General features: G+C 43.9%; 1 protein-coding gene across 5 annotated transcripts in view; it reads right to left on the minus strand.

Moving 5' to 3' along the window:
• Positions 1–12,394, minus strand: part of SMYD3 (SET and MYND domain containing 3) — a 713,262-nt gene that overhangs the window by 99,809 nt on the left and 601,059 nt on the right. For all 5 annotated transcript variants that reach the window (XM_045877596.3, XM_045877597.3, XM_064594436.1 and 2 more), the window contains one exon: positions 4,889–4,976. In XM_045877596.3, coding sequence (XP_045733552.1) covers positions 4,889–4,976 — 88 coding nt within the window. The remainder of the gene's footprint in view (positions 1–4,888; positions 4,977–12,394) is intronic.

Consider the following 12,394-nt stretch of genomic DNA (forward strand, 5'->3'; position numbering starts at 1 on the left):
AAGAAAGAGCCCATTATTTTACACAGATGAGCTGCCTGAAAACATACTTGAGAAACAAAAACGGTTAAGTGGCATCTCAGAGAAGCAAATTCTGTTTACATCAACAAATCATCTTCCAACCAAGCCTGTACTTTGGGGGATCAGGATTTCCAAAGAACCCTTCTTTCTTCGTACTCCTATATGGATTCTTTTTAAAGCCAGCCATGAAATAATGCAGCTGTGTATTAAGCTGAACTACCGATTCGGTTAGTTCAGTTTAAATTATGTACTGTGTTAGCTTCTGTTATAAAACGGATCTAAAATGGAAGAAACTTTAGACGGATTCCATTTTAAAAAGGAGGAGCTCATTTTTGCCTCTGTGTCATCCGAACCTCGGGCACACAGGAAGCCAAGTACACAACCCACAGGCACGAACGAAGGAAGCAACTCGAAGAAATACATCTCCACTGGGTCTCATATTGAAGTTTTTTTTATTATAAAACAAAAGGGATCCAAGCCTATACTTAACCAAAAAAAAAAAAAAGATATTCTTATTTTGAACCTCCAAAGTAAAAGATAATTTTTTTTAAAGATTTTTATTTATTTATTCATGAGAGACAGAGAGAGAGAGGCAGAGGGAGAAGCAGGCTCCCAAGGAGCAGAGAGCCCGATGCGGGACTCGATCCCAGGACCCTGGGATCATGACCTGAGCCTAAGGTAGACGCTTAACCATCTGAGCCACCCAGGCGCCCAGTGAAAGATAGTATTAAGAACAGGGCTCATGCACATAAACTGCAGGTTTAAAAAGGGCAGAGAGGGGTACCTGGGTGGCAGGGCTGGTTAAGTGTCTGAGTCTGGACTTGGGCTCAGGTCATGACCTCAGGGTCGTGAAATTGAGCCCCTTGACAGGCTCTGGGCTCTGCGCTCAGCATGGAGTCTGCTGGAGATTCTCTTTCTCCCTCTGCCCCATCCCCCTGCTCTCTCTCTCAAATAAATCTCTAAAAAAAAAAAAAAAAAAATTAAAAAGGACAGAAAGAAGACCCAATGCCCACTTATGAGCAACTCTGAGTCGCTGTGAGTCCATAACTTCCTCCTGTGGAGCCTTGGTGTGATTGCCCTTTTTTATTTTTATTTTTTTAAAAAGATTTCATTTATTTACTTGAGAGAGAGCACATGCTCTCAAACGGGACTCGATCCCAGAACCCTGAGATCATGACCTGAGCCAAAGGCAGATGCTTCACTGACCGAGCCACGCAGGCATCCCGTGATCACCCTTTTTTAAAACTGCTAGTGTTCCCTGTCCTCTTTGGGAGGCAGCCAGAGGCCTGAGGATGTGCCGTAGGGAGCGTGGAGTGTGCCCTGAATGCCTCCCCCCCTCCCCCCCTCTGAACACCATGGAAGCACAGCTGCAGGCCAGAGTGCGGGCTCCTGGGACACACACACTTCTCTTCTTGCGCTGCTGTTGGGGTGTTAGGTGCTGGGGAGGTACAGGTCCCCCCCACCCCCTTCCACCTGCACAGCTCCACATCCTCCTGCTTTCAGGAGCCGTACTCCACTCGAGCGAAAGGGGTTGCAGATTTCAGATGCAGCAGAAATGGCAGAGCCTTTGGCTGGGGCTAAAGCTGGATTTCAATCTGAGCTACTTCTGTCACTGGTCAGATCTGAGGCTCTGAGGATGTCGCCGGAGCGCTTAAAGCCACGTGACCTCTGACAGCGACTAGGCATAAGGAAAATGGTCCAGTGGACTGAACCTCCATCTACCCACACCCCTCGCCACCACCACACAGCCCAGTCTCTTCTGTCCCGCCCTGAACTGAGGGCAGGCTCCAGCGCCCCTTTATCCTGCCCCCTCACCCCCGCAACATCCACCCCTCCTAACCTCCCTGCCACCCGGTGGTGCTGCCTTCCAGGACGTTAGCAAACACTTGTAATAATCCAGTCAAGCCGCCTGTGGGAGTGGGGACTAATGTCTTTATGAACCCTCATGGGAAATGCGTGTTTCTTTTCAGTGGGGGCCCCCTGGAGGCATAGCACCCTACCCCCAAGGCACGACTTCCTTGGTGAGATTCGCAAGCACCACAACGCACAGCCGAAGGCCTTTATTTCACACTTCTTGTATACTACACTGTAATTTTAGGATGAGTCCGGTCTCTGAGGAGTTGACTCTGGTCTCGGGCGAGGTGCATTTATTGAAGAAAAGTGAGTCAGTGACTTCTTTTGTATTCATCTGACGTGTATGGATAAAGTGTGCTGAATGGATCCCCAGAGGTTGGGGGGAACAGTATCTCAGGCAACGCACTGATTTTGTAACAGATTGCTGGGCTAACCTCTGTGGCTTTTCATTCCAGGATTAGATATTTGACAAACTGTCAGGAGGAATGACTGTCTCTTACACAACGCTAGACATTTCTGTGGCAAGACTTTGCGCCTTATTTTAACGTTGTGTTGTTTGACCTCCATGACTATTCGCCCACTCATTTATATATGCTCCAACTCATTTGAAAGAGGTTTTAGGTGACAAGCCTTAGAAATAAAAACCAGATGTGATATTCTGCAGCCACTGATAGGAATACATCTACTTTATACCCCACAAGCTGGAAGGGACCACATGCCCATTTTCCTTTGCAACCCTGGCAACTGTCTGCTGGCAAACAAGGCAACCCTCTCCTATAAAACACCCCAGTGAGCAAAAAAATTGAATAATTTTAACTAAGAGGCTTTTTCCCCCAAGTGGATGCTGACATTGTATTTGCTCAAAAATATAGTCCCTGCTATTTGTTTGGTGTTGCATACACGTCATTCTGTTCCAGGGAGGAGCTGAGCTCTAGCTGGAAAAGGGGTGGAGAGCCTCCCCGAAGCAGATAGAATGATAACCTCCTCTGTGGAACCTTCTTTTACCTCCCAGAGTTGACCACTGTGCCTCTGATGCCCCTCAAGTATGTATGTACCAAAGCAGGTGTGAGAGTTGTGAGGGCAGGGTTGTATGCACCAGAAAGTGGGCTGCAACTGGCAGATCACTTGGCACAGAGTCCTTTTTCCGTGAAGCCTTGTCCCGCTGAGACCCGACTGTGGCTGGGTCATCCAGGGCCCCAATTCCATGGCTGGGGAGCAGAGAGAACAATCCTACTTCTCTGCAGTAAGAACAGTTTTTTGAGCCCAAGAAGGGCCCCCTCTTCTTCCCAGATCTGACTGTTTTCCCAGTATCTCCCATCCTGCCTACAGACAGGGTTGCAAACTCCATTTGGATCCTGGCTCCATTCCTCACAACTTATTTCAGTTTTTCTAGATCCTTCTTAATATGCCCTACTCCCAACTGGTCCCAAAACTCTGGATATGATCAGACTCACAGATCACCTTTCTTATTTCCTAGTCTCTGTTAATGTAGCCCGAGATTGCAGTAGCTTTTTGAGGGGTTATATCATCCTCTTAAACTTGATTAAATTTTGCTGTGTACTAAAACCCTAAAATTGTTCCACATGTTCTACTGCTAAGCTTGATGTCTATTTACACACTTAAACTCTTTGACCCAAATAGAAGACTTTATATATATTCTTGTTGAATTTCATCTTTTTAGATTCAGGCATCATTCAAGCCTTCGGGGATCTTGAGCTCTGGATTCTGTCATCCCAACCTCTGCCATTCCCCGACCTATAACCTTTGGGAATCTGAGGACCCTGTGCTCTGTATCTCCATTCAAGGCCCAGAGTCAAAGGCAGGAGAGGACCAAGGTGGGAACAGAGCACTCCAGAGTCACAGGGACCCCAGGGGCATCATTTTCTCAGGAGAGTCATTCAAGCATTTAGAAAGCTGTCTGGCCATGCTAGCATCTAGCGTCAATTTCTTGACTGCTTTTAATTAAGCCTCTTCCTGAAATCCACATACAAACTTTACCAAAGAAATCCATGTCTCTGCAGACTCACTTGCTCTTGGTATATTCACGCAGCCTCAGGCTGATCACAGCTCCCTTTTCCATTTCTTTAGTAATCAGTTATAGATTCTTTACCAAACTTCAACAAACAAGCAAAAAACAACCCACCCCGTTCAGATTTCAGGAGATACTTCTTTCACCTTTAAAAACAAGAGCAATTTGTCCATCTACCTCTCCTATTCTGTACCACTCTTTAAAAAACATTGTAGATAGAAACTTCATTTGGAGATGTTCTTATTGTCGGGGATCTAATTTCCCCATGGCATCTGAAGGACCTTGCATTATCTTTTTCATCTACCTTGGTCTATTTCTTCTGGCCTTGGGGTTTCCCTTTGTCATTTTTTGCTCAAGTGAACTCCCCTACCGGAAGCAACCTCCCTCTCAGCCTCTGTCCATTCAAACCCTGTCCTTGACTTTGGCTACCACTTACCCAGTACAACATCAGTGTGGCCTCCCCAGATGACCTCCAGCATAAGCGCTCTCTCCTTACTCTGAACTTTGACCCACTCATGGGTCCTTACTATTTATGCCCAGAAAATTTACTGTGCAGCAACTCCCTCTGCCATGGTAGTCATGGTTGATTTAATACGAAACTTCTAGATCTGAGAGTCAATGATATTAACTTTTTAGGATTCTAAGTTATTCTTTCCTAGAGATGTAGGTTGTGGGAGGAAAGGAATACAGAAATCTGTTACCTAGTACATATAGAGACTACTACTTACTGTCCTATTACCGGTCATGAGTTTTGGTTACTATCTAATGGTGGTGAGGTATTCATGCTGATCCTGCCATACTCTGCCCTAGCCATTACCCAAACTGTTGGCTGGGATTTGGGATGCAGCCTCTGACCATGAAACAGAATGAAACTCACTGGCTCAGACAGAGGTCAAACCATGGACTTGGCTTCATCAATGCCACGCTCAAACCAATAAAGAAGCAGCAGTCCCAACGGTATGGCTCAGTCCACAGGTAAAAGGATACTCCAATGTGCCTTCAGTTCTTCAATTTTTTTCAAGGATTCTTGAACTTCCTTCCATACTTGCTCATCGCCAGTGAGCATATCAGCATCCTGTTCAGGCCAAATGAAGACAACAGAAAGGAAGACAAATCACTCAATTAAAAAAATGGGCAAAGGAAAAAAAATGGGCAAAGGATCTGAACAGACATTTCTCCAAAGAAGATATTCAAATGGCCAATAAAGCACATGGAAAGATGCTCAACATCATTAGCCATCAGGGAAATGCAAATCAAAACCACAGTGAGGTATCACTTCACAGTGCCCAGCTTGGCTATAAGGATGTCAAAAAGACAAGAATAACAAGTGTTGGTGAGGATGTGGAGAAACTGAAACTCTCATGTATGACTGGTAGCAAGGTGAAATGTTGCAGGCACTTTGGAAAATTGTCTGGCAGTGTCTTAAAAAGTTAAACATACAGTTACCATATCACTAAACAATTCCGCTCCTTAGTTACATACCCAAGAGAAAGGAAAACACATGTTCACCCAAAAACTTGTGCATCAATGTTCACAGCAGCATAATTCTAGCAACTAAGGTGGAAACAACCCAAATGTCCATCAGCTGATGAATGGATAAATAAAATGTGACATATCCATACAACGGAATATTACTGGCAGTGAAAAGTAATGAATTACTACAACATGGATGATCCCTAAAAACACCATGCTAAGTGCAAGAAGCCAGTCATAAAGGACCACATACTGTATGATTCCACTGATATGAAATGTTCAGAATAGGCAAATCCATACAGACAGAAAGTCAATTACTAATTGGCGAGGGAGGGGAAGAAGGTGGGGGAGAAGTGGACAGGATTGCTAATGAGGATGGAGTTTCTTCTCCGGGTGATGAAAATGCTATAAAATCCACTGTGTTCAAGGTTCCACAGCTCTGTGAATATACTTATATACTGTGACTGCTTTGTATCACATGTGGATTATATCTTAATATAGCTGATATATATCAGGAAGGGGAAGAGAGGCAAGAGAAAGAATCATTTGTTTGGAGACCTACAGGTACTTTGAATCAAAAATGTAGTTATCAATCAAAATGAGTCTAGGAAAGAGTAAAAGGAGTACAATTACACCCAGGTGAACTTATTTTGACTTTTTTTTAAAAAAGATTTTATTTATTTATTTGAGTGAGAGAGATCACAAGCAGGGGGGAAGGGTAGAGGGAGAAGCAGACTCCCCAGTGAGCAAGGAGCCTGATGTGGGACTCGATCCCAGGACCTTGGGATCATGACCTGAGCCTAAGGCAGATGCCCAAAAGACTGAGCCACCCAGGTGCCTCTTATTTTGACTTGTACAAAAATTAAAAATTAGAAGAAGAAGAAGGAGAAGAAGGGGAGGGGAGGGAGAGGAGGAAGAGGAAGAAGAAGAAGAAGAGGAAGAAGAAGAAGAAGAAGAAGAAAAGAGGATACTCAACAACTGAAAAAGCAATTCAAAAAAAGATTGTGAGTTATCATTTATTAAATGCTGTCCTCTGGTTTAGTAAGCAGGTCCTCTATTTTTCCTGTGTGTCCATTTTAAGAGCTCCATAGCCACGTGTAGCTGTCACCACCATATCGGGTAGCACAGATATAGAACAATTCTATCATCATAGAAAAGTTCTACTGGACTGCTTTCAAGAGGCTACTCAAAGCCTAAGAAACTGTCATCAGACACCATTCAAAACCAGGTGTTTAATATTTATTAAATTCTCAGTGGGTTTCAGGGAGAAGAACCATCTGAGGAAGTTGTATTAAATCATGGTGGAATCATGGTAAAGGTGAGGGAGGGCAGACTTTTTCAAACTATAGAGATCTCCCTGGAGATTTTTACATGCCTCTTAGGGGATGTTTATACAATGACTCTTGTGAGAACCACTGCCAGAGTAGGCCTGATAGGAAGATACAGATCACTCAGGGGTGGCAAGGCAGAGAAAAAAAGAGGGCCACGGAAAGCCGGGGAGAAGAGATGCCAAGAACAGGGCGAGGCAGTGGGTGCGCAGACGAGGACACGCGTACACTTGTGTGAGTGCGCCCGTGTGTAGCAGGGCTTTACGGGTCTCTGCGTATACAGGTTGTGCACATAATATCACAGGGTGGTTCTTAAAAGGACAATATAAGTGCACCCTACTTTTTTGGGGGGAAATTCTAAACAAGAACCTAGCTTTCTATACATAGGAGAGGGAAATGAAAGTTAATTGCTTTACAAAAGGTAGACATGAATGTCTTAAATACCTGCCCTAAGTCCATATTCATCTCCTAAAGCCTCCGTTCCACCACTTCACTCCAAAGCAACTTCCTAGCACCTTCCAGGTAAAGCTCACATGTTAAATCTTTTTTTTAGAGAGATTTTATTTATTTATTTATTTGACAGAGAGAGAGAGAGAGAAAACACAAGCAGGTGGAGCGGCAGGTGGAGGGAGAGGGAGAAGCAGACTCTCCGCTAAGCAGGGAGTTCAATCCCAGGACCCGGGATCATGACCTGAGCCGAAGGCAGATGCTCAAGTGACTGAGTCATCCAGGAGCTCCCCCACATATTAAATCTTGACAGTCATGGCTGTTTAGGATGAAATCTTTCTGTTTTATATTTTACTCCTGGCAGCTCAAGCCTTAGGTTCTAGGCAAAATGTCTCACTTGTTAGACTCTACAGGAGGCAGAATAATAGATCCCCAAAGATGTCCATGTCCCCGTCTCCAGAACCTATACATATGTTAGGGTACACAGCAAAGGGGAATTAAGTTGCCGGTGGGATTAAGGCTGCTTGTTAGCTGACCTGAGAATAAGCAGCGTGTCCTGAACCCCCCCAGGTGGGCCCAGTGGAATCACAAGGGTCTTTCAGGGTGGAAGAGGGAGGCAGAAGAAGAGGTCAGTGATGTGACGTGAGGACCCAACCTCACTGTCGGCTTAGAAGGTGGAGGAAGGGACCCATAGACCAGGGGGTACAGGCAGCCTCAAGAAGCCAGCAAAGTCAAGGAAACAAATCCCCCCTGGGAGACTCTACAGAGGAAGGTAGCCCTGCCAAGGACCTTCATTTTTGCCCAGTGAGACCCATCTCAGGCTTCTGACCTACAGAACTGCTAAAAGATAATAAATTTGTGTTGTTTTAAGCCACTGAATTTGTGATCATTTGTTACAGCAGCCATAGGAAACTACTACAGTCCCTATCACACCTGCTATTCTTCTGGCCACTGGACCTTGGCACGTGACCCTTCCTGCAGCTAAAATTAAGTCATCTGATCATTCATCTATTCCAAAAGCACTTATCAAGTACCTACATCATGCAATGTTCTAGGCACTGAGAATAGAGCAGTAAAGAAATCAGAGTGTTTACACTGAAGAGGTAGGACGAGCTTGGTATGACAGAAAACACACACACATAAACTACATATTTATCAGAGGGAAAAACAAGTGAACAGGGAAGTGGGATGGGGAGCACTGGCCCCAGGGAGTTCCATCTTAGGCAGGATGATCAGGGAAAGCCTTGCTGAGAAGATAATATAGAAGATCGGAGAGAGGTCAAGGGTAGGAGATAAGAATTCCAGGAAGAGGGGACAGCAAGTGTCCCAGTGCCGAGCCAGGAGCTTGCCCGATGTTCCAGAAATAGCAAGGAGACTGGTGTGGATAGAGTTCTTCTGTTGTTGTTTGTGTACATGTTAGAGCTAAATATAGGTCCTCTTCTTCTTTGATCCTGCCTCTCCCACATACCTAGCACAGAGAACTGTATGGAGCAAATGCCCAATTAAACATCTGTAGGATGGATGTGCAAGATGGAAACTGACATGTTTTTGGTCACGATCTGGATGTCCCTTGTACGTATTTCAATTACTCCTCACAACATCCTTGTAGGGCATCCATACCTCTAATCTACAAATAGGCACAAGATAGCTGCCCTACTACTTAAGTAACAAACGTCCTTCTGTCTGTAACTGCCAGAGGTAAGATTCAAATCCAAGTCCGTCTGGCTTCATGGCTCAAGCTCTTTGCACTAGCTTTATGTTTCATTTCCATTTGTTTCTCTCCTAGGCTTGCTCAAAAGGTGAGACAGGTCTGGGAAGTAGTAACTTCAAAATATCTTCAACTCACGGTTCCTATGACCTTCCTAATCCCAGCACTTGGAAAAGGGCAGTGGATCCTCCAACACGAGGGGCGCCTGGGTGGCTCAGTCAGTTAAGAGTTTGCCTTTGGCTCAGGTCATAATCCCAGGGTCCTGGGATCAAGTCCCACATCAGGCTCCCTGCTTAGTGGGGAGCCTGCATCTCCCCCTCCCTCCGCCTGCCACTCCTCCTACTTGTTCTCTCTCTCTCTCTGACAAATAAAGTCTTTAAAAAAAAAGATCCTCCAACACGGAACCCATCAGGAATCTGGTCCTCTTCCACAAGGCATGGTGAGACCAGGGCCCAAGACAGAACAATTTCATAGGGGAATTATACTCACAACTAAACCCCCACAAGAATCTGACTGGCTGTTCTTTGGGTTGGGCCTAAGAAGTCACTACTAAACAGAGGAGCAGAAAAGCTTTGAAACTGCCTCCAAACCTTCAAAAATAATAGCTCCTGAGAGCACTCTATATTGGAGCAAGACAAAATACATTCACTAACAGTTAACCATCAACTCCCTGGGGCACCTAGGTGGCTCAGTTGGTTAAGCATCTGCCTTTGGCTCAGGTCATGATCCCAGGGTCTTGGAATCAAGCCCCACATCGGGCTCCCTGCTCAGCCAGGAGCCTGCTTCTCTCTCTGCCCCTCCCCACTGCTTGTGCTCACACTCTCTCTCTGTCTGAAATAAATAAGTAAAATCTTTAAAAAAAAGAAACCACACACAACAAACCATCAACTCCCTGGAGTGTCTCACTATGATGAGAGGTAGTATTCACTACACCCTTGGGTTCCCAACTCACCTTGCTCCCATCGACTATCTTGTTCCATTCTGTGACTTCTCCTGAGACTGTCTCCACAGTAGGGTCTGTCTCCCCTCTCCCCACACCAGGAAGGGGCACATCCAATTGTGTGTGTATGTATTCATATACATACGTATTCCTATATATATATATATATATATATAGGACACATGTACATAAACAGAGAAATGACGTAGGGAAGCATAATTTAAATCTACTTTTTTCAATTTGTAAATGTAAGAGTTTATTGGTGTGTTCTTTTCTACAGCCCTGAGGTATAAAAGTAGTAAATTTATATCCTTATTTCATTATTTCTTATCCAAACATATCAAAGAGACTTGTTATCATTCAGAACAAAGTCATTTAGGGAAAAAAATTCCTTTTTGAATTTCAGCTTAACTGTGAGAATGGGGTTTGAGTGGGTGAGCCCTGAAATTTGTTTCCAACAGGTGGAAATATTCATTTTACGCACATCTATATATATATTTTTTAAATCAGATGGGCTACTGTTGAGTTTTCTACAAATGAGAAAAATAGTTCTGACCGCAGACAGAGGGATTCCTGAGGAAGTTCACTCTGCTGGGAAATGATGAAGATAAGTAAGGACACATCGGTTCCAGCACCAGCAGCACCTCTGCCCTGAGCAGCTGAATGTCCCGGGCAAGCCCTCCCCTTCCTGGCCCTCAGCTCCCTCACCCGTACAGGAAGTTGGTCTGGACGCCCAGCACCATTCCTTCCACTTGACCACTCCAGGGGCAAAAGTGGTGTAGAGCCATATGAGCTCTACCTCTGGTGAGCGCTCTCTTGCACAGCTCCAGAAAAGTCTGTCAAGAGCTTGGCTTCATTTTAGGCCATAAAAACACGGCAACAGTTCATCTGAGGCAGACCTATACCAGCTGCTCTCAGGATTTGGTAAGAATGAGTCTCCTGAAGTCAGAAAGAACTCAAATACATGGAGGCTAAAGAGCATCCTACTGAAGAATGAATGGGTCAACCAGAAAATTAAAGAAGAATTAAAAAAATACATGGAAACCAATGAAAATGAAAACACAACTATTCAAAATCTTTGGGATGCAGCAAAGGCAGTCCTAAGAGGAAAGTATATAGCAATACAAGCCTTTCTCAAGAAACAAGAAAGGTCTCAAGTATACAACCTAACCCTACACCTAAAGGAGCTGGAGAAAGAACAGCAAATAAAGCCTAAACCCAGCAGGAGAAGAGAAATAATAAAGATCAGAGCAGAAATCAATGAAATAGAAACTAAAAGAACAGTAGAACAGATCAACGAAACTAGGAGCTGGTTCTTTGAAAGAATTAACAAGATTGATAAACCCCTGGCCAGACTTATCAAAAAGAAAAGAGAAAGGATCCAAATCAACAAAATCATGAATGAAAGAGGAGAGATCACAACCAACACCAAAGAAATACAAACAATTATAAGAACATATTTGAGCAACTCTATGCCAGCAAATTAGATAACCTGGAAGAAATGGATGCATTCCTAGAGATGTATCAACTACCAAAACTGAACCAGGAAGAAATAGAAAACCTGAACAGACCTATAACCACTAAGGAAATTGAAGCAGTCATCAAAAATCTCCCAAAAAACAAAAGCCCAGGGCCAGATGGCTTCCCAGGGGAATTCTACCAAACATTTCAAGAAGAATTAATACCTATTCTTCTGAAACTGTTCCAAAAAATAGAAATGGAAGGAAAACTTCCAAACTCATTTTATGAGGCCAGCATTACCTTGATCCCAAAACCAGACAAAGACCCCATCAAAAAGGAGAATTACAGACCAATATCCCTGATGAACATGGATGCAAAAATTCTCACCAAAATACTAGCCAATAGGATCTAACAGTACATTAAAAGGATTATTCACCACAACGAAGTGGGATTTATCCCTGGGCTGCAAGGTTGGTTCAACATCTGCAAATCAATCAATGTGATACAATACATTAACAAAAGAAAGAACAAGAATCATATGATCCTCTCAATAGATGCAGAAAAAGCATTTGACAAAGTACAGCATCCTTTCTTGATCAAAACTCTTCAGAGTATAGGCATAGAGGGTACATACCTCAATATCATAAAAGCCATCTACGAAAAACCTACAGCGAATATCATTCTCAATGGGGAAAAACTGAGAGCTTTCCCCCTAAGGTCAGGAATGCGGCAGGGATGTCCACTATCACCACTGCTGTTCAACATGGTATTAGAATTCCTAGCCACAGCAATCAGACAACAAAAAGAAATAAAAGGCATCCAAATCAGCAAAGAAGAAGTCAAACTCTCACTCTTTGCAGATGATATGATACTTTATGTGGAAAACCCCAAAGACTCCACCCCAAAACTGCTAGAACTCATACAGGAATTCAGTAAAGTGGCAGGATATAAAATCAATGCACAGAAGTCAGTGGCATTCCTATACACCAACAACAAGACAGAAGAAAGAGAAATGAAGGAGTCGATCCCATTTACAATTGCACCCAAAACCATAAGATACCTAGGAATAAATCTAAAGAGGCAAAGGATCTGTACTCAGAAAACTAGAAAATACTCATGAAAGAAATTGAGGAAGA

This window comes from Mirounga angustirostris, unplaced genomic scaffold (assembly GCF_029215605.1).
Source record: "Mirounga angustirostris isolate CCGP_5_RB_7025 unplaced genomic scaffold, mMirAng1.0.hap1 SCAF_6, whole genome shotgun sequence".
Lineage (NCBI taxonomy): Eukaryota > Metazoa > Chordata > Mammalia > Carnivora > Phocidae > Mirounga > Mirounga angustirostris.